The 23,370-nt window shown below is 37.2% G+C and overlaps 1 protein-coding gene across 1 annotated transcript in view; it reads right to left on the reverse strand.

Annotated features, from left to right (window-relative positions):
- The window catches only part of LOC306859532 (low-density lipoprotein receptor-related protein 1-like), a 127,563-nt gene that overhangs the window by 95,620 nt on the left and 8,573 nt on the right, over positions 1–23,370 (reverse strand). Inside the window, exon 2 of the mRNA XM_079400592.1 lies at positions 7,860–7,982. Coding sequence (XP_079256718.1) covers positions 7,860–7,982 — 123 coding nt within the window. The remainder of the gene's footprint in view (positions 1–7,859; positions 7,983–23,370) is intronic.

Genomic DNA, 23,370 nt, shown 5'->3' on the forward strand with positions numbered 1-23,370 from the left:
GCTTGTTCTTGGGGCATTTTCCCTTCAGTTTTGTCTTCAGCAAGTGAAATACATGCTCAATCGGATTCAGGTCAGGTGATTCACTTGGCCATTGCATAACAGTCCACTTCTTTCCCTTCAAAAACTCTTTGGTTGCTTTTGCAGTATGCTTTGGGTCATTGTCCATCTGCACTGTGAAGCACCGTCCAGTGAGTTCTGAAGCATTTGGCTGAATATGAGCAGATAATATTGCCCGAAACACTTCAGAATTCATCCTGCTGCTTTTGTCAGCAGTCACATCATCAATAAATACAAGAGAACCAGTTCCACCGGCAGCCATACATGCCCACGCCATGACCCTACCACCACCACCATGCTTCACTGATGAGGTGGTATGTTTAGGATCATGAGCAGTTCCTTTCCTTCTCCAAACTCTTCTCTTCCCATCACTCTGGTACAAGTTGATCTTGGTCTCATCTGTCCATAGGATGTTGTTCCAGAACTGTGAAGGCTTTTTTAGATGTCGTTTAGCAAACTCTAATCTGGCCTTCCTACATCTTGTGGTGAACCCTCTGTATTCACTCTGGTGAAGTCTTCTCTTGATTGTTGACTTTGACACACATACACCTACCTCCTGGAGAGTGTTCTTGATCTGGCCAACTGTTGTGAAGGGTGTTTTCTTCACCAGGGAAAGAATTCTTCGGTCATCCACCACAGTTGTTTTCCGTGGTCTTCCGGGTCTTTTGGTGTTGCTGAGCTCACCGGTGCGTTCCTTCTTTTTAAGAATGTTCCAAACAGTTGTTTTGGCCATGCCTAATGTTTTTGCTATCTCTCTGATGGGTTTGTTTTGTTTTTTCAGCCTAATGATGGCTTGCTTCACTGATAGTGACAGCTCTTTGGATCTCATCTTGACAGTTGACAGCAACAGATTCCAAATGCAAATAGCACACTTGAAATGAACTCTGGACCTTTTATCTGCTCATTGTAATTGGGATAATGAGGGAATAACACACACCTGGCCATGGAACAGCTGAGAAGCCAATTGTCCCATTACTTTTGGTCCCTTAACAAGTGGGCGGCACATATGCAAACTTGTAATTCCTACACCGTTCACCTGATTTGGATGTAAATACCCTCAAATTAAAGCTGACAGTCTGCAGTTAAAGCACATCTTGTTCGTTTCATTTGAAATCCATTGTGGTGGTGTATAGAGCCAAAAATGTTAGAATTGTGTCGATGTCCCAATATTTATGGACCTGACTGTATATACACATATGTTGCTTTTTTTTTTTGCCCTTGCCTATTATCAGTCTACATCTCCCAATCAGTGAAAAAACTAGTTATCCATCTTTCACCTTTTCCTGCAGGTCTTGATGACCTTTTCTCAATTCAAGAAATCGGTGGAAATGACACGGTCAGATATCAGTCTCCTCAGGGGTGGCTGTGGGTGGCAACAGCCTTACACAAGTGCAAATTACACTGAATAATCACTCCTCCTCACCCATTCAATCAAAGAGTCTAAAACAGCATCTGAATGTGAAAAGACAGCATTTACATACACACTCAAATACATGCGGGCCCCACGCTGAGCGCTCTCATTTCCCCAGAGCTTTCTGGAACAAGACTGATGATTTACCAATACATTTGGTTCAGTTGGTGTCTTTATAATTATTAAAAACACACACACAGATAAAAGTTTTTCCTCCACTAAAGCATATTTGTGTACATCTGGTCCTGTTTGCCGTCCCGACCACAGTCATGCTGGCCATAAAAGCATTCTGTGATATTCAACACACTGAAAAAATACAAAATTTTTATTGTAAATGGAATTAAATAAATAAATAAAACAGACTTTCCTAATGAAAACCATATCCTCCCGCAGAATGCAAAACGATTAGCTGAAATAACTTGTAATGGGTACCCTATTTGGTGCCTGAGTAACAATCCTACAACATTTTGTGAGGCATGTTGTGCAAGAATTACCGTAATTTTGACAGCAAAACACTGTAAAAATGCTATGGTCAAAATGGCTTATTTGGTTTACAGTAACTTCAAGGTCAAAAACGGCAATAATTCTAATAATGGGACATTTCACTATTAAATGTGCAGTTTTTGGAAATGAAACAAAAACAATGCATCTTATAATTTACAGTAAAATTGACATTTCCAGAATTCTGTATGTGACAGTTCACATTTTATGTTTTTTCACTGAAATAAAATGTATCTTCTTAATTTTGTCTAATCAGTTATGTAAATCAATTACATCTTATTTGGCCAAATTAATGTTTATTGTGTTATTTTACTGTGGTGTGTTACCATGATGGCGTTTTTTACTTGTGTGTATTTCACCATGCACCTTCTATATATCTGTATTTACCTGGAAATGCTACTTGTGATGAACTTCAAACTTCATGTTTCTCTTTACCACCTGTTTTTAAGGTGGTTGTCAGTATATTATAAAGGTTAAAAAACAGATTTTAGTATTTTGGTATAATATGGTAAAGTTCTGACAACAACAGCTGCCATTTTTACTGAAAACTTCCCAGATGTTTTTTACAATGTATGTAAATATGACAGATACTATCCTTTTAAAAGTCATTCAAAATTTACTGTTCAGTGACGGGATGGGCTTTGCATTAGGGAAACGCCTATGATGCCTAAACATGCTGTCTATGTAGGTGGCTCTCAAAGGGTTTGGAAGACAGCTGAAATGTAAAATTAAAGGCAAATTCACAGAGAAGCCACAAATCAGAGAGGAGAGAAGAACAAAACTGGAAATATATGTCACAAAGAGAATTTGATATTTCATTTTGCATATTTGAGTCCATCTGGGAAAGATGAGTCAGGTGAGCTCCACGGGCATGCAGCGTGATGCCCTGACACAGCCAGACTGTGAGAGTCTGTCTTTTCCTCTGGAGGGTAATTGCAGCTTAGGTAAGACACCTGGGAACAGTCGTGCAATTAAGACACAAGACTTAATGAAAAAGCGGCATGACTCACTATGAAATACTTCTAAGGCTGGCTCAGTAAAATGTGCTTACACATACTAAGGATGGGCACCTGTACTCGTATATGGAAGTGCCAATTATCAAACAAGAAAATGCAATAATTGAGCTGACCTGTTTATAAAAATATTTTGTTTCACACTAATAAACTAAAACAACTATAAAAATCACACACACGCCAAAAAGGAGGCTCTTTTTAATTTTGCAATTACCAGGGTCTAAAAATATATAGGCCTACATATATTTATTTAAATACGTAAACTGGCAATCAAAAGATCAGAATAATTACAGAATAATTTTGCTTTTTTTCAAAGTCGTCTCTTATGCTCACCAATGCTGCATTTACATTATCAAAAACAGAATAAAAACTAAAATGAAAAATTACTACAATTTCAAATAGGGCTAACTGATTTTTATACGAATACATTTTAAAATGTCACAAAAGTGTTACATGATCCTTCAGAAATAATTCTAACATGCTGATTTGGTGCTCAAGAAACATTTCTTTTTATTATCAATGTTGAAATCAGCTGTGCTGCTTAATATTTTTGATTATTAAGCATCAAATAACTGTCTTAGCAATGCTAACAATAATAATAATAATAAGAACCATTAACAACTGATAATAACTGAGCACCAAATCAGCATATTAGAATGATTTCTGAAGGATCATGTGACACTAAAGAATGGGAGGAATGATTCTGAAAATTCAGCTTTGCCAACATAGAAATAAATACACAATATTAACTTTTTACTGTATTTTTAATAAAAAAAAGTAAATAATTCAAAACGTTTTACCAGTAGTGTATTTAATGAATTTTAATTAAATATTTTGAATATTTCAATGATGCTAGTAATAATAACAATAATCGTTTTAAAATTCATAGCAATTAATTAAATTTAAATTAATTAAAATTATAAATTTTTATAATTTATTATTACTACTACTACTACACATTAAAATAAAAAAATATTTTAACAGTGTCAGACAAAATGACCATCCTCAATACACACTAATAAATTAATTCTACACACATAAGCATTACCTTCACATTTAGAGATGATGCAAGTTGACTTTTACTAAAGGTGCATTAGAAATTGTGACCGATAACATCGCCATACCCTTCTCAATCTTCATTGAAGGAGAGAAAGAGAGAACAGGAGAAAGAGAGTTCCTCAGTGCTCTTGTCTTTTATCTCAGTGCTTTTCTAATGATTTACTGACCTACTTAAAGATATAAACAAGCCCCTACAACTGGGCTCCAGGTTTGCTGAAATCTCTGATTTACACTCAGAGAGAAAGTGAGTAGGAAACAAAAGAGAGAGAAAGAAAGAAAAGGAGGGCGAGATTTATTTGTTCTGGCAGCATAGCACTGGTGGGAACTCAGTTTGTTAGTTAAAAATTAACCTGAACTAGAGAGATGAAGTAGGACACGAGAACAACCATCGAACACACAGCACACCTTCGTAGCACAAGACAAGTCTCAACTGAACCCTGAGCAAGAGCCACCAGACTTGGGTCTGAATGAGTGTGTTTGTGTTTCAAAACCAAAAGAATTGATAAACAGGTTTCTGCAACCCATCTCATTTTATCTCTTCAATCATTTCAATGCCATTACATCTGGCAGACACCGCCTAGTGACTTCACAAAAGACTCTAATAACAAAATGCCAGTTAAGACCAGGATTAGAAGTGACACTTACTCAAAAATATACAAACATTCTCATTTGAAATGCTGACAGCCGGTACAGGCCTTTCTCTTGAATTTAAAGGTGTTGGAAACAGCTTTAACAAAGAGGATTAAGTGTGTAATGTGTGTAATTGGCAGAAACAGATCATGATAAATCAGAAGGTCAGAGCTTCCGTCTAATGAAAAGCCCCTTTGTGTGTTCAGCCAAACTGCATTAGTGGCATTGAAATTATATTAGTGGCGCTTTTTGAGAGACAGATGGTGGAATCGCAGTAGAAAGTTTATTTGCGGGCGGAAAATTCTTTGATGTTTACGCGCTTTGAGCACCTTGTTCTCAAAGCCCGGGAGCTACTCTGGGATGGGCCATTTATTTGGAGCAGTCCTGTGTGAATTTCTCATCATAGTCCATAAACTACAGCTGGACATTTCACATCATTCTTTTGGCAGAGGCTTGATGAAGCTTACAAAAAAGAACCATGGTATATGAATATGTTACTCATTCAGTACAACACTACACCGTGTATATAACTACCATGGTATTACCACAGTCATTTTTTTCAGAAGGGGAGCTGGTATTCTGTAATTCACTTGGCAGAGACGGAATGTAGCTTACAAAAAAAGTACCATGGTATTATTATTTTTGGACATGGTGTCATATAACTGCCTGTACAAAAAGTAGTGTGTCCATACCATGGTACAGTACTAGTATAAGATGCACAAACAATTGAACTGAAATTAGTTTACCATGATATTTACATGGTACTCCATGGTATATCAGTAGTGCATTGTTCTATGTCTAAGGCTGATATTTTGCTGATATACGATATGATACCTTTTCCCCTGGTTTCACATACAAGGCTTAAGCCTAATCCTAGACTTAAATGTAAGTCTTGGCTGTTTCAACTGAAATAAACTTGCACTGACTGATCTTAAAATATATCAGTGCCTTTGTTTTGTCTCAAGATGCACACCAGCAATGTTTTTTTTCTAAGCATGTATGGCCTAATCCTGGCTTAGTCTAAGCCCTGTCTGTGAAACCGGACTTTTAAGTACTGTACTGTAAATTTGGTTTCTTAGTATGGACACTGGTAAAACCATGGTCACTCAGGAATACCATGGTTTTTAAGCATGGAAATTATTTAGTACCATAGTATATACAAATGTACCATGGTATTACCATTAGATAGATATCATGACTGAGCCATGGTAAAATTACAGAGAAGCTGTGCATTTCTGTAATTCATTTAGCAGAGGCTGTATGAAATTAACAAAAGTACCATGCTAATACCATGTTTTTGGTCATGGTATTATTTATGTTTCATGGTTTCTGAAATAACTTTAGTGTCTAAAATATGGCATATGGATTACAGTGACACTATCTCCAGTACCACTTCAGTCCCGCAGTAAATATCACCGTATTACCAAGCAATGCACCAAAAAAAAAAATCACCAACTGAAAATATTCAGTCAAAATATCAAAAAAAGAGGAAATTTTGATTTGGGCCAATATAGTTTCGGAGGGCCAAAATCATTAGTCAAAATATCAAGGGGCGGCTTGTTACCAAAGAACCTTACTATGGTTTCATTTACCACTTGAGAAAAAACTGAAAGCCCCATAACCAGTAATTACTCAAATTTAATTACTCAAACTTTATTTTTAGTTTTAACCTTAATGAAAACGTTATTTTTTGGTTTTGTAAAAAGTTCAGTATTAGTACTAGTATTCCGTAGTACTAGTATTACCATAACATACCATGGTGTGTCTGCCACAGTACTTTTTGTAAGAAGCGTGAGGGGGGAAAACAAAACATGAAGTCAAACGAAAATGAAAGCTTAAAAAAAAAGAAAAAAAAAGAAAGAGAAGCCCACAATTTCCGCCAATAAATTAAGTGTAATATAGGAAGGGTTAAAGAAGAAAACGATGTAAATGTAATTAGATGTTAACACAGACTAGTGTACATAGCAAAGAACGCATGTTTGTCATATGTAAACACTTAACTAGCTCTGTCTGTTCTCCTGCTGGACAGTAAAGCACTACCCAAAATGCTGATGGTGGAACCATCATGGCCGCCTGCTGTGAGGGTGTCTGGCTTGTGTGACAGATGTGAAGTGAGGTGCGGTACGACCAGCTTCATTAGGTCTATGCGTGCGGAAACATTTAGGAGCAGGTCAGTGTTAAATAAAAAGTGCCAGGCTTCTGTTTTTTACGTTTGAGATGAGCTCACACACACAGATCACTTGGCTGGACAGGACTGTGTGCAGTCAGCCAGACTAAACAGAGCAGTTTAATTAGTGCCATCGCTCAGAAGAGACACACAGAGCGTCCTTCAAACGGTGTACTGCAGTCAGTGTCCGTCTTCAACCCCCATGTGCTCTAGGCTCTACTTAACACTACGCATACATTTAGGTCAATGCACAGATCGATCAATGGTTAGATTAGTTAGGTACATGTGAGGAAATGAGGAAAGGTCAAGGGTACTCAGAAGTGACAGCAATTATCAATCATGGAAATTTTAACTTCAAAACATTTCACAATGACCAAAATTAGGAATGTGTATCTGTTCCATATCAATTATGAGATATTGGATATTTAATATTAGCAGTCATCTAACGTTTCCTTAAATTTATTCTTTAAAAACACTAATAATTATTAAATTAATAATATTTTGATGCCTGAATTCACATGTAGTATTTAAAAAATATTGTTTTAGTTATTTTGTATTTTATTTTTTAAATAATTTAAACCAAACAGTATAGAATTTTAATATCGGCCATTAAAATGTCCATAGCAAGAATAAAATTAACAGTTTATCCGGCCTGAATTTAATTATGCATGCATTCAGAATTAAAAAGCAGTGAGAAATGTCCCATTTTTTATTTAGTGATTGTTTGCTGCATTAATTTCAACACTACCTTCCAATTTGTGCAAACAATGAATATGGTGACTTTCAGTTCAGGGAAGCAACAGCTGGACGTCTCCTTTCTTTCAGAAACAACTCAACTGGCACGCAACAGATCATACAGGTCTCAAGATAAATTTTAAAGCTATTTTCAACTTGTAGACACACAGAACTACCTGAGACTTTATCTGGCTTCAGTTTATTACGTCAAAACATTTTAGCTCTGCTTATCATATCATATCTTTATGTCATGATGACACATCTGATGAGATAACGGTTTACTCACAGATATCTGCAGCTTCATCAGAGCCGTCGGGACAGTCTTTCTCTCCATCGCAGCGCCAGCCTTTGGAGATGCAGGTCACCTGGTCTTTACACACAAACTGCTTCGGACTGCATGTCTTCGGGGCTGGAACAGAGAAATAAATTGTAAGTGTGAAATGCATCTGTCAGACCAATTACTTCAACAATATTTGGTCATTCTGAGGTTCTTGATTCAAATGTTTGAGTAAATGAAGTAAATACTATATAAAAATTATAAAATGTGAGCAGTTTCTCGCACCTAAAATACGAAATCTATTTAAACATGGACAATAAAAAAAAATATATATAAAACAGTTTATTACTATTATTATTTTCAAAATCCTAAAAATAAGAAATGCTATGACATAAAATAAATAAGCAATACACAAAATATTATTTCAAACATAATGAACTTTAAAAATGTGTGAAAATAGCAAAATAGAAGCATTTTCACAAGTGGGCTCAGACTTTTGTACCTTATATATGTATATATACAGTAAAATTGTCAAACATCAGTCATCATCCAGCATCCTTGTCTACATATCAGCCACTGAACAACCCATATTGGTCAACCACTAAATGCTTCAGCAATAATAAGTCAAATTTTTGTTGAGGGGAACATCTAGATGTACCACTTATGAAATAAGCAAATACCTCAGTGACCGGCAACTTTGACAGGACAAAACATTTAGAAGAAAAAGTTTGTGGATGTGGTCACAGACATTGCTGAAACTACCATTCCTCAAGCAAAAGATTTTTACAAAGAAACACATCTGGGTCATGCCAAGTTCACAACTGTGCTTTATATTATAAGACAACTCGTTCTGCTGTAATATTATTAACCCACTTATTTCAATATAGGTTGCTGTTATGTTTGTTTATTTCCTAAGTGCTGTCCACAAACAGTGGCTTTCTTTCGCCCTTTATAACTTGAGAGATGTTTTCTCTCAACGCATGGACAGAGGTCTTCTCATTACCGGCGGTAGGGCGAAGTATGCGTCAGTTCAGTCTAACTCCGGGGAGAGCCCGGCAATCAGAGGAGTATTTTTGCTCAGTCAGTCTGATGAGATTGTTGAGGTAAACCACAGAACCGCCTCAGGACTGTGGGTAATCTGGCCCTGCCCCACTGCTGACACTGGTCCATTCAGCCAGAAGTCAGGAGATCCTCAGCAAAACCGCTGCTGTAATTAAACCATTCTCAGTCTGTCCATCCCCTAGTAAAACACTGCAGCTACAATACCTTCTGTGGGTGCGGCCCACTAGCATATACAACGGACCACAGGCCTTTTCAAAATATAATACACACACAAAAACGGCTAAACTGGAAGGATTTTAGAACAATCATCCTTACAATTCTTACACGTGTTTTAAGCTAGGGCTAGGGCACAAACACACTTGCAGCAAAATCTGACCATGAAGAGGGATATCATGGCTTATGTGCATACTTTTTTATTTTAATGAGTGATTGTTTTGCCAAAACAGTACAATGAGTACAGTGGATGCACACTTTATCTCAAGCAGTAGTTAACCCTTGTGCATCAATAAAAAAAAAAAAAGTTACACTTATGTCCATAGTGGACAAAAATGTCCATGTCAAAAAAACGGTTATAAAAATTGGAAGCTTGGGAGCACAGACTTATGTTTGGTCTCATTTTTAAAAAGGCACATGGCAGATTATTGTTGAAGTAAGAAAAAAATTAAAAAGTGAAACCAAACAAAAAAGTTATACAGGTTTAAGTTTATGAAAATGATTTATGAACAATATTTTATTTTTTATTTTATTAATATTTTATATATGAAACATGTTGAACTCTAAACCTGCTAGAAAATCAAAGCCATAAATCTAAACAAGTTTGAGGTTGATATCTCAAAAAATGAGCTTTCAGTAAAATTTTGTTTGGGCGCAGTACCAAATTTTCCCCTTTAGATGCCAGCAAAACTCTGCTGGTGCACACAGTGCTTGGATTTGTGATTTAGTAGTTTTATTTCTCAAATATTACAAACACACACACTATTTTTTTTATGACACGCATACAAAACACACTCTGACATCTATACCAACACACCCACACAATTATAGCTGCATTATTTATCCAATTGGTTCTATAATATGCAGAAGAAGAAAACAGGAATAAAGCGAGTATTTGCTTTATAGAGCAAACCTGAAAAAAATGGCACCATCTGGTAAAAAAAAAAAAAAAAAGTTAAATAATTAATTTTGAGGCCTTACCAACAGAATGAAAGCCTATTAACAAAAAATGCATCATTTTACAGTTAAACGGCACTGCGATTAAAAATAGCAGTTTTAATGGGTTTCAATGGGGACATTTTTGTCCAAAAGGTGCTGTTTCACTTTTTTGTACCTTGTGTAAAATATATTTATTAAAGGAAATGAGGTTGGAATATTAAACTTCCAATAAGAAAAATACACAACTGAGCCAAAAATGTACGCAGTTAGCATTAACACAGGCAAAATTATCCAAAAAAACTAAACTAAAATGGACAAAAATGTCCATAAGTGTGCACAAGGGTTAAGTACAGAAGTGGACAGCGGTAACTATCTGATTGTGATTCTCTGCAGGACTTTCCCTCTCTAACACTTACCTCGCTGCACACTTGGCAGGAGGAGAGGTGTTTTGGGAAAAGGGAACCAGGGGAAAAGCTGCAAGGGGGAGAGGATGTGACTGCAATCACAAGAGAGACTGGGATGTGCATGTTTCACGTTTCTGTACATTTTTGAAAGTGATGAGAAAGCTTAGACCATTTCTCAAACTGTCTCCAAATACTGCTGTTTGATGGAAGATGATATCCCCATGGACATGATGGAGGACAATAGAGACAAAGTGGGAGAGATTATGAAGTATCTAGTGAAATGTGGATATCGGAAAACTCTTGTTTTTAGCTTTGTTCCGAAATATCCTGCGCTAAAGCAGTTTCCTAATTCGGAACTTATAGGACTAATTCGAAACATTCTATACAGGCAGCAATTTTTGCACACAACAAGTGAAGCACACTGTAGTCTCTATTCTCTGACTTCAGTAGAGTTTGAAGTTAGCATGTTGCTAAGCTAGCAGAGACACTTTAATACTCAAAAAAAACAAATATTAGGTAAAATGGCCTTACATAAATTAGATTGAACTTGACAGTAGTAATTACTTGGCAGTCAATGGGACAGTCACAAGCCTCCCGGTTTTTGTGTGCGTTTCACTCAATTTCCTGACGAGCGTGATTGACGCGCTGCAACCAGAAAGCTGTTCGTTTCATTTCTGTTTGCTTTCAGCGTTCTTTAGAGCATTAGCAGTACATTCGTAAGACAGACGTAAGTGGTTTATGCACTGAAGCTTTGCATACAAAATTAACAGTTCAAAAACGTAAATATATAAAAAGCGCAGAGAGCAATCTTATGCATTTTACCGCCTTCTCCTGCGCCGTCATTATTAAGCAACAGGGTAAACAGCTGCTGGCTTGATGAGGCAAACAAACCGTGGTTCGGACCCAAATAAAATAATATGAACACAGTCCAGCGGGGGCAGGGGGAGGGAGGAGCAAAGGAACTCGGGTTCGGACCAGGCAATCGAACCAAGTAGGAAAGCACCCTTAGAATCAACTCCAGACCTTTTACCTGCTTAACTGATGCAGAAATAATGAAGGAATAGCCCACATCTGTCCATGAAATGGCTTTTGAGTCAACGGTCCAATTACTTATGGTCCCTTGAAAAAAAGGGGGAGGTACATTTTAAAGAGCTGTAATACCTTAACCTTTCCTCCTATTGTGATGAGAATACCCTCAAATTAAAGCTTAGTGTATGCACTTTAAGTTAAATAACTGTAGTTACATAACTGTGACTTGAATATGTTTTGGTCAACAGCTAAAATAATAAAAATTGTGCCTGCCTGTGTCCAAATATATATGGACCTAATTGCATATATCACTTATATTTCTTTTGACTTTGTCGACTATCTTGGTTGGGCGTTCTAGCGTTCAAGTACAGCTAGATGGAGTACAAAGTATGGCTTAAGGAAACATGTAAAACCAGTCTAGCTAATACTTACATACAATAACTAGAAAAACAGCACAAATGGACACAAGAAAGAGTTTTGTGAACAATTGCTTCTAATCTGGCCTGTTATGCCCCTTTTTATATGTGAAATAAGTGATGTCTCCAGCGCGTATGTGTGACATTTTAGCTCAGAATACCCTACAGACAAATTTTTATAGCTTGTTAAAAATGCCACTTTTAGGGTATGAGCCCAAACGCGCTGATTTTAAGTATGTTGCTTTAAATGCAAATGAGCTGTTGATCCTGGAGAAGAGGGCGGAGCTTCAAGAGCTCAAGCTCTGGCAATAGCAGTGCTAGCCTTTGCAAATAAACATTCTACTATTAGTACAAGCCTGTTATCTTTACCAGGGGTAGACAATAAGGGAAATTTGTCTTTTGAAGTTCACTGGCCCAGGTCAACGCGTCGGGTATTGATCCCAATAATCACGAAAAAGAACAGTTTGCTTCCACAACATGAATAACATTTATATTTTTTAAGGTAGGTTTAGTGCAAAGTGCAGCAAAACTGTGCAAAAACATGAAACAAGTGCAAATAAACCTATTGCATAGGATTCATTCTCCATAGTCACACAGCAATTCATTATATTATGTTCATACCATAGGTTTCATACACGTTAACTTTTCTCTAACTTACTTGTCTGCATATGTGGGCATTGATCTGCAGAGCTCACAGTAAACCTCTTTTTTTTTTTCTTGATCGTAGCCCAGCTAGGGGTGGGCGATATGGGAAAAATATCATATCACGATTTTTTTTAGAAATATCACGATTCACGGTTTTATCACGATTCTTTGTCATGTTGGTTTTACAAGTTGTCTGAGCATTACAGCCAAACTAGAAAGACAAAGCCTTTCAAGGTAACAAAAAAAAAAAAAAAAAGACATGGCAGATATTTAGGCCAAAGTGGGCGAAGATAAAAATCTTTGTCATCATTCTATCTTTCTTATTAAAAAATAAGAACAAAGATACACATTACAAATACACATAATATACAAATAAAACAAACAGTGCTTTATTTTCAGGTACAATAGGTGTATTTAGCAATGAAATTGAATGAACAAATATAAAAATAAAACACTAGATAGACTGATTCCTAAAGCAACTGTATTAAAGATTTTCAGTCAAGAATAGTGAGTGATTTTTCTCTTTGCGTTTTGTTGTTTTGTTAACGTTAAATTAATAGTTCCCCCAAAAATAAATATTCTGTCATCTGTCTGTCAATTCTGTCATAATGTTTTATTTTTATACCATCATTTACTCAAAAGTTGTTTTAAACCTGAATGAGTTTCTTTCTTCTGCTGAACATAAATGCTATTTTGAAGAAGGTGGAAAACCAAACAGTTGCTGGTCCACAGTGACTTCCATAGGATTTTTCTTTCCTGCTATCAAAGTCAATATGGACCAGCAACTGTTTGGCTACCCTCATTCTTCAAAATATCTTATTTTGGGTTCAGCACAAGAAATTAATAGAGGTTTGGGACAACATGTGAGTGAGTAAATAATGACAGAAATTAAATTTTAGGGTGAAGTATCCCTTTAATGACAGTCGACAGCACGTTTAGTGTCCTGTCCCTTTAAGAGCTGCACGCATCTAATATACAGGCACGCATCTGTTTCTCTCGTAACTATTTACTTTCATTTTAGAGATAACCAACTGAGTCTGTATGTAAACCTTGTGTGTTTTGACAGTATTAGCGCAAAAAATAAGTTAGTTGAGTAATCAGGCGCTGTTAGACAGGCTTTTTAGTGTCCGTGCTTCAGGTGTATGCGATCAGAAAAAGCGCACGTCAGACCAGCGCGTGAATGAAACATTTAACCAGCAAGGCTTGTGTGCAAATAATGTACTTTTGCGATCGCGAATAAGTGCAGTGTCCTGTCAGAGTAACTCTACTGCTATATGTCGTGTTGTACAGAATATAGAGACGGAGGAGCCAGAACTGTATCTGACATAATGTGTGCTGTAGCACGATACTACCATATTTCTTCAAAAGCAGATCGTGGAGACATTTTTATCGTCCACGATCAAAAATCGTCACATCGCACACCCCTAAGCCCAGCCAATTCCAGCGGTCTCGCCACTGGGGCTGAAACTTTCTCTGCCTTTTCTTTTCGTATTCCCTTTCGCTTTCCCTCAATTCCTCTGGTGATTTTTCTATTCCTTGCCTTCTCTTTTTTACCCGGCGTTTGGCCGGGTGATGTGGGTTTCAGAAACATGTAGCCTAGCTTAATAGTAACGTTAGCTATAGGTAGGTGCTGAGCAGCAGTGTGCAGTTTGCGCGCGTAACCGCGGGAGCGAGCAAGGCGGTGCAGACGGAGCGTAAGGCTGTCGGGATCACGTAACGTGTTAGCGGTGGTTACAGAGACGATTAAACAGATATCAAAACACAGAACCACAGGTAATTAATGTGAAGTTAGGCTTTTTTTAATCGAGGCATTATTTTTACTGGCCCCACCGGGCTAGTGGTTGGAGCAATCTGGTGGCCCTGACGGTTTTAAAAGTACGTCTGGGCCACCGGGCCAATTATATTGTCGACCCCAGTTTACAGAAAACATACTCTGTTTCAAAGTCAGTCATCTGATTATACTGCATGATAAATTTGTGTTTATGAATTACACAGACGGGGAGCACGGCGGGATAAAAATAACAACGTAGCTGGTCTCATGCTATCACAAACTTTATAAGTTCCTTGGCATCCACATCTCTGATGACCTCACCTGGTCCCATAACACCTCTACTCTGGTCAAAAAGGCACAGCAGCGCCTTTACTTCTTAAGGAGCCTTAAGAAAGTTCACCTGAATCCCAGGATCCTTGTGGAATTCTACCGCTGTACCATTGAGAGCATACTCACGAACTGCATCTCAGTATGGTACAGCAATTGCTCCGCATCTGACCGCAAAGCACTCCAGCGGGTGGTGAAAACTGCTCAACGGATCACCGGCACCCAGTTAACTTCCATTGAGAACATTTATTATAAGCGCTGTCTGGGCAGGGCAAGAAACATCATCAAGGATGCCTCTCACCCTAACCATGGACTTTTCACCCTCCTTCCATCCGGCAGGCGTTACAGGTGCCTACGCTCTCGCACTAGTAGGCTCAGGAAGAGCTTCTTCCCCGAGGCTGTGACACTTCTGAACGCCACACCACCAATCTAACCTGCACCTGCTTATTACTGCACTGGTCACAGTACTTTACACACATGCATTTGCACTACTCTTATTTTGCACAGACTGTACAAGTTATCACACTATAAACTGTATAAAGTTGTTACTACACAAAGCACAGTAAAATATTTCTATAAAATATTGCACTACTGCTATTTTGCATAGAATACATTGTCCTATCAATATTTTGCACACTCATCCAGCTGTATTTATTTATTACCACTGTTCTCACGTTTCTGCTGTTCATAATGTATATAATCCTACATTGCTCTGTTCATAATGTACATACAATCCCTACATTGCATTCCTATTTATATTCTGTATATACTCTGCTCAATACTGTACAATACTGTATATAGCAATTCCACTGTACATTCTGTAAATCATATCTTCATTTACTCTGCACTTATATGTATATAAAACACTATATTCTTGCACTTCTGGTTAGATGCTAACTGCATTTCATTAGCTCTGTACTTGTACTCTGCATAAATGACAATAAAGTTGAATCTAATCTAATCTAATCTAATAAGTCCCACTTCTGATTATGAGCTCGACAACTTCAAGCGATCAACTCACATTGCTTTCATATGCAACTTTTAACTACCACATTCCGATTCACGATCATTCTGACTTGAAGGCAGCATCAGTGAAAACAGGCAGAGACAATGATAACTTTAGCAACTAGCCTTACAGAGTGCCAAGAAGCTCTTTCAGAAAGGCAATTTGGAAAACAAACACGTGATTCTTACTTTTTCTGGAGCTGACGTTCGCGCACGAAGTGCTGGTATTGATAAACATTCAGGGGACGTTACTGATTTTTCTGGGATATTTCCTTTCGAAAATGAAATGTAACCACAGTGTCCTCAGCTCAGATGAGGGGAGATTATGGCGACTCCTGTGTTCATTAGTGCATCCCAAAACACAACACTTGTAAAGAGTTTGGCACTGACATTGTATATAACTCCAGTAATGGCGGACTGCAGCTTCTCACAGGCTGTGTTTATGCTAATAGGGTAGAGAGCGTCACAAATGGGCGGGACTTTTTCCCCTCGGTGACGTGCACAGAGGGAGAATCTGAAACTACTCTTTTGGAGAGACTGTTCATGATTTATTGGTTTTATAAAAAAATTAGTTGGTGTATTTTTTTAACATTATAGGCTGGTTGTTTTCACACACTACAGCCATACAACTGTGTTCAAACACCTTATAAAAGTGATTTTTGCATAATAGGTCCCCTTTCATTTGTGTTCTGATGATGAACTAATGTCTTACAGTTTTGGAATGACATGAGGGTGAGTAATTAATGAGGGAGTTTTCATTTTTGGGCAAACTAAGCCTTTAATGAAACTAAAAAAAGGAGGAGAATTATTTAAAGGAGGGAAGACATTTTTAAAATTAACTTATAATACCACCTAAATTAATTTGTGGATTTTTTTTAAACCTTTGCAACTCATCAGTATTAAACACAGAAATGCAAATAGATAATAATACTAGACTGTGCTGAGAAATGTACCAGCATTGAACATATTTAAATGATACCAGCTTTAACTTTGGCAGGCCATACTAAATCTATTCAAAAGTAAAAACATATATATATATTCAATCAATCAATATTTTTTCTCATGACACCAAAATCCTACCATTAAATTGCCCAATCACTCTTAGTTGATGGTTGATAACCATCAACAGCATTAAGTGAAAAGCGTTAGAGGACAACACGTTGAACACTGCTATTGACTCTGCGTTCCTAAATCTTACAACCAGACGAGGGCATTCTCAGCACTCAGGCCACCGACTGTACATAAAAAAGTGAGAATAAAAACATTCAGCATCTAAATTTAACACACGATCACACAGCGGCAGCAAGTGACCACAAGGAGGAGAGCCTGTGACTCTAATTGGAGGTTTTAGGGTCGTTGGGGGGAACAGAGTACACAGGCAACTTTTCCCACAGAGCTTGCCTTCATTCAAAGCACACAAATATTTCAGACAGAGATGTGGATTGTTAATTCAGAGCCGTTTTTTCCAAACGCACAGCCAAACTACTGACAAGTTTTTGAAGGTGCAAATCAAGGGGGACTGTTAATCATTTCAGAGCATCTGAGTCTATGGTGGGGAATCAAGAAGGTCTTTATTTGTCCCTCTGGGCCTGCACCCAACTGCAAACATCAGGAGCATCCCAAAAAGGTGCACCAGCCAGGACTCCTCACGCTAAGCAACCCAACATCACACTGCAGTCATTCGAAATACCACAATCCCACTATAACAAATGCTGTTTCCAAACAGGGCTGGGAGACGTCCAGAAGGCCAGCCAATGCGGACGAAACTTCCGTCTCATTCATTTGTGCTTTGTCTTGGGGAACAAAAAAGCGACAGGAGTGTTTTACATCCAGGCACCTTCACAGGTTAAAAACATTGATCTTTTCTCTGAATTCTGGCTGAGGCAGTTTAACCAATTTACAAGTTTGTCCTCTGATGTTAATTTTCTAGGACAAATCTGAGTTGAGCTTGGCGCTGCAGAATGGGGCCAGTTTCTAATGAGGTGAAATTCCAAAGAAACGAGGCTAAAAATCAATCATTCATACATCATCGTTTGGTTTTCAGTTTTCCCGTACCCTCCAGGCTGACAGTGGGGTGGAATGTACACCGTCATTTTCCACAACAACTAAGAACGGATCTGCTTTATAGACAGTATAGAGGGGAAATCGGGGAACCGCCATGTTTTATCAAATAGCAACATGTATCCATGTGCACAATGTAATGTATTGCTGCTTTGGGGCTGTAATCACAACATCAAACTTATGATTGTGAACATGCTCCTGGTTCATCCCATAACATTACTCACAATAAACTTCGGCACACCGCACTTCAAAGACTTTAAGCCAAGATAGATCTTTTTGTTCATCTCTGTTGTTTTCACTTGGACTTTTGTTGCCTTTGTAAATTTTGGTAAATGGGCATTTTGGGGTATTTACAACAAAGGCACCAAAATGTGCAAATGCATTAAGTTTAACATCTGACCACTGAATATCTGGAATGTGAGACTACCTTCACGTGTCTTTTGGAAAGCATTATCAGACTGGAAAATATTTGTGGCCTACAACCTCAGGAACATCAGGGCCTGCACACAGGGAATGAAAGAATAGACAGAATGACTGACCCTTCCATTTTATTTGCTTATTGCGGTTTGTCTGTAAACCTCAAAGCTGACTTTGATTTTTTTTTTTTTGTGCCACTGGACAAAAATCAAGACAAAGTATAATCATCCACACTAGCTGTTTAATTTAAAAACATGAGTCTCAAAGTTTAGTAATTATCACAAGTAGATCATCTGGAGATTACAAAAGTACAATATATTTTCTGTAAAAAAAAAACTGAGATATTGAAAAGTATGAGTAAAAATGAGCCAACAACAAACTAGTTGACTAATTTATCTAGATTTTTTGTCTTCAGGATTTTTTTTCTTTAATTATGTAATATTTTATAAATAATTTTTTTTATTTTATCTTTTCATACACCACCGGCCCATCATGAGTGTAAGATGCTGTGTTTGGTTAAAAACACCCCAAAATATAAATAAATTAATAATATATGAATAAATAACTCAAATTAAATTTGTTCTTTGTCCACCTATTTTTCAAAGAAAGAATGCGTCTTATTTAAACACCACAAAGAAATGCATCCGTTTTGGTCACACAAACCCACAACCAGCTGAAATATTCAGACTTTCTTTGAAAGGGATAATTCACCCAAACATGACAATTCTCACTTACTTTCTTCTGTGGAACAACAGAAAATATTTTTAACGAACGCTGGGAACCAAACAAAAGTAATGAAAGTGAGCAAACGATGATAATTTTTTTGTAAACCATCCCTTTAAGACAATTAGTCAAACCCATTGACTAGCTAGTTTGCACATTCCTTATCAGAAGATCACTTCAAAGTTGAGTGAGAGGAGATCACAGTGGACACAGACAGGAAAAGCGAGAAAGACCTCCTGGGTTCATCTCATCTGAGGTTCCCTATCCGAGCCAGCTGCTGTTACCTTTCTATGTCATGGCAGCAGTAAGGCCAGCTGTAAGAAGTGTGACCCACTTTCAGCCCCTCAGTCTCAACTTCCCCCTCGCAGCGCACCGCCCCTCCAAATCAGCTCCAGGCCTCGGCCACACATTCCAGCACCTTTTAATTGATTTCATCTGCAGACTCGTCCTCTGTGAGGATATGGGCTCGTAAAAGACTCAAGTTCTCGGGTTTAACTCGGGTCTTTAAAGCCCACAATGGAATTTTGGAACAGAGAGTTGAGATTTTTGGTCAAATGACGAGCATATCAGGGTGGTTCTTATTACAGCGCAGAAATTTTCTGGAAGTTTCACCAAACGCTGCTACATAACTCTCTGTTATGCATTCTCAGGGAAATTCTTGAGGGTCCTGTTTGTAATTACAAGTTGTAGGCTAAAATAGAGAAAACAAGCAAAATGAGAGGGCAAAAAAAATGACAAAGACAGAAAGAAAACGAGAGATCAGAGGCAAGGGTGGTTTTCATCAACTTGCACTGCTCTCCGCCCTTTAGGAATGTCCGTCTGCCTCACAGACCTGCAGGTGACAGTGAAAGCTAAACACAGTGTGTAAATTACACCATCGAAGTCCAATTTCTAAATAAAAATCAGGCTCAGCAACTCATCCAAGGAGTAAATAGTCATCTGAAAGTAAAAATTAAAGTAACCCATCAAGGGCCAGTGAAATGTAGCATAAAGCAATTCATTCATATTTTCATAAGAACAGACGATTCGAGGCAACATGAGTGACTGTTGGTGATTTGATGTTAGTATGTCTAATGATGCAAATGGCAATGTAGTGTACATCTGTCTCTGCACAAACAAAAATATGTATTAAATCAAATTTGCATAATACCTTTCAAAAGTTTAAAGTCAGTTAGATTATTTAGGAAATTAATATTTTTAGCGATGACACATTAAATTGAAAGTGGTGCGAGTGAAGACATTTGTGGTGCAACAAAATATATATATATTTTTTTTTTACTTTCTATCCATCAAAGAATACAGAAAAAATGTATCTTAGTTTCCACAAAAATATGAATAACTTACTGTAATATGTAAATATTAACAACTCTTCAACATTGCTAATAAGAATAATACTGATTTCTGAAAAATCATGTGACACTGAAGACTGAAGGAATTACTTCTGAACATTAAGCTTTACCATCACATGAATAAACTACATTTCAAAATAAATTAAAATATAAAACAGTGATTTTAAATTGTAACAATATTTCACTATATTTTTGTTTTTACTGTATTTTAATTAAAAAAAACATTGCAGCCGTGCAAGGTTGTTTTTTCATGGATTTCACTCCTGCATCAATAATTAGGCCTATCATTATTTATCTTTGGAGAAAACCGATTAACTGTTAAAAAAAAAAGTAACATTCAGATTATACACAATACACCATCAGATTTTCAAAAGGTCAGTTACACATTCCACCAATAGGACTTTCAGCATTGATATCACATACTACAACACATCAACTAAGCAACATCTTCAATTAAATCACTGTCAGTGAAAAAGAAGCTTCAAACAGAGAAAGCTGGCGAAACTTCTGAAACAAAGCAGTTCTTATCGCTGCATTTTGCTGCCTATTCAGCACAACAGTATGGTACCCCTAGGAAGGGATATGGGTTAACATGAGGGTAAAGTGAAGACCAATTAGGCTACATTCTCTTCTCACAGAGCTCCATTTCTGTGTTGAAACCCAGTGTCAAATACAGTCCAGTGACCCATCTGAGGAACATCACACTGAGCAGGTCAGGGGGCCACCTCATTTGAAACTTAGAAAAGTGCCTTTGAAAACACACAAGTGTACTTACACACTGAAGTGTGCTGATACACACAAACAACAGGACAATAAGGTCCAATAGCAGCATCCTGTGAATACCAAGGCACCATGTACTGGCCTGCTGCTCACACAATGTGACCAGACCCTCTGAACAGTCATTCTGACTGTTTAGTGACCAATGTTCACAAGAACACATTTCTTCTCATATTCTGCCTGCTTTCTATAAAAAACCTGAAAGCAGTCCCCGGCTATATCATAACTAGTTACCTAGCTGGGGACTACTTTCAGGCGCTGCGTAATATCATTGCGCCTGCTGCACCCATGGTACGGCAGCAAAGTTCCTTGATTATTACGCCGGAATGAGAGTATAGTTCCTAGCCATATCGGCACAGAAAATCACAACTTTTCGTTTTCCGTCAGTCTTAGTACACGATGTAACTACAGAAGAGTCAAGTTTTAAATAGGAAAATTATTGAAACTCTTTAGACCATCAGCATCTCGCTCACAAATGATTCAATGATCTATGCTAAGCTAAAAGTGCTACCGCCAGATACAGAGATCAGCTGAATGGATTCGAAAACAATAAAACTCAACTCAACTGTTTAACTCTAGGGGAGTTGTAAAATTAGCCTATTTTTTAAAAAAAGTGGAGTGTTCCTTTAAAGATGGCTTCCAGATGCCAGGTTGTATGAGGTCTAGACCAGACAAACATACAGTTTAAGGCAAAAGTTTACATATACCTTGCAGAATCTGCTAAATGTTAATTATTGTATCCAAAATAAGAGGGATCATACAAAATGCATGCTATTGTTTATTTAGTACTGACATGAATAAGATATTTTACATAAAAGATGTTTACATATAGTCCACAAGAGAAAAATAGTTGAATTTTTCAAAATAACCCTGCTCAAAAGTTTACATACACTTGATTCTTAATACTGTGTTGTTAACTGAATGATGCACAGCTGTTTTTTATATTTTTTTTTTCAATTTGAATTTTGTAATCTTAATTTTTTTCTGTATTTCTGTTTAGCTTTGTTTTTATTTCACTTCAACTTATTTTATTTCAGTAAGCATTCCATCCAATACTAATATTTGACTTCCGTTTTATCAATGTTTTATTTTAATTATTTTTAATATTTAAAAGTTAAAGTTAAAAACAACACTGGCAACAACATGTAGGAACAAATTTAACTGGGTTTCACCTGTAGTTTGAAATGTAAAAAATACATTTGTAACTTATAATTGTAACTTTCATTATTACATTGTTTTTATGTAATCATATTTTACTGCAATTTTTAACCTGTAATTTGAAATGGAAAATGCAATAAAATACAAAACTGCTTCATTGTAGCTTCCTCTGCACTAACAAATAACCTTTTCATGAAAGGTCTCACCCTGCTCCTCATTGTGTATTGATCCAACTGACTTAACATAACATGTATAGCTATTATTTGCTTAGCCTTCCTTTCAGTTAGACTTTTATGCCCAGTTTATGCCCATTGTATTTACTAAGCTATCAAAGAATTTCTAGACTTAATACAACATGGTATGTGTGACAAAGAGCAACGGACAGGATTTACCAAGATTGAAGGAGCTGCCTAGACATGTTCCCAGGTGTAAACTACCCATGAAACTATTAAAGGGTGGGTATGATGTCCACACAACACCTGTTTCTTTCCTAATACCGGTCATTTTATATAAACAACATGATGACTGATTACAAATCAGCCCCGAGTACAATGACAAGTCTTTTTCATGACCGTCAAATCTGTACATTTCTAGTAAACTGCTGTTGTACCTGTAACTTTAAGGTTGAGTATTTTTAATGGCTCTGGGTGTGATGCAGACGTCTTTAGTCACAGCACAAATGATGATTTGGATCTGAATTGCTTTCACACGAGCGGCCAGATGTGAGAGACGCTGAAGAGTGTTAAAACACAATACAAAAAGTTTCAATGGACTGAGGTCATCTGGAATAAAACAGAACAACAAGTGGAGAACAGATACTTAAAGACTTAAACTTTTCACTGCGCAAAAAAGTGCAGCCAAACATTCTGCACAATAACCCATTTGGTGTTTCATGGAGAAATAAAAAACTGCAAAAATCTTTATGGTGAGTAAATGATGACAAATTTCATTTTTGGGTCAACCATCTCTTTTACACTGCAACAAAACAGTCCTATTCACTGACAGTACACTAGGTATTGCAAGTAAAACTACACTACTGTTAAAAAGTTTGGGGCATGATTTTTCCCCCAGAGAAACAAGGATGCATTAAAATTGTCAAAAGTAGCAGTAAAAATGTCGGCGCCGATAGTCTTGTGGGCAGCACGCCGACATATAATGCTGTTGTTCTTCAGGCATCCCGAGTTTGAATCTCGGCTCGTGGACCTTTCCCAATCCCTCTCCCCC

This window comes from Barbus barbus (genome assembly GCF_936440315.1).
Source record: "Barbus barbus genome assembly, chromosome: 40".
Classification (NCBI taxonomy): domain Eukaryota; kingdom Metazoa; phylum Chordata; class Actinopteri; order Cypriniformes; family Cyprinidae; genus Barbus; species Barbus barbus.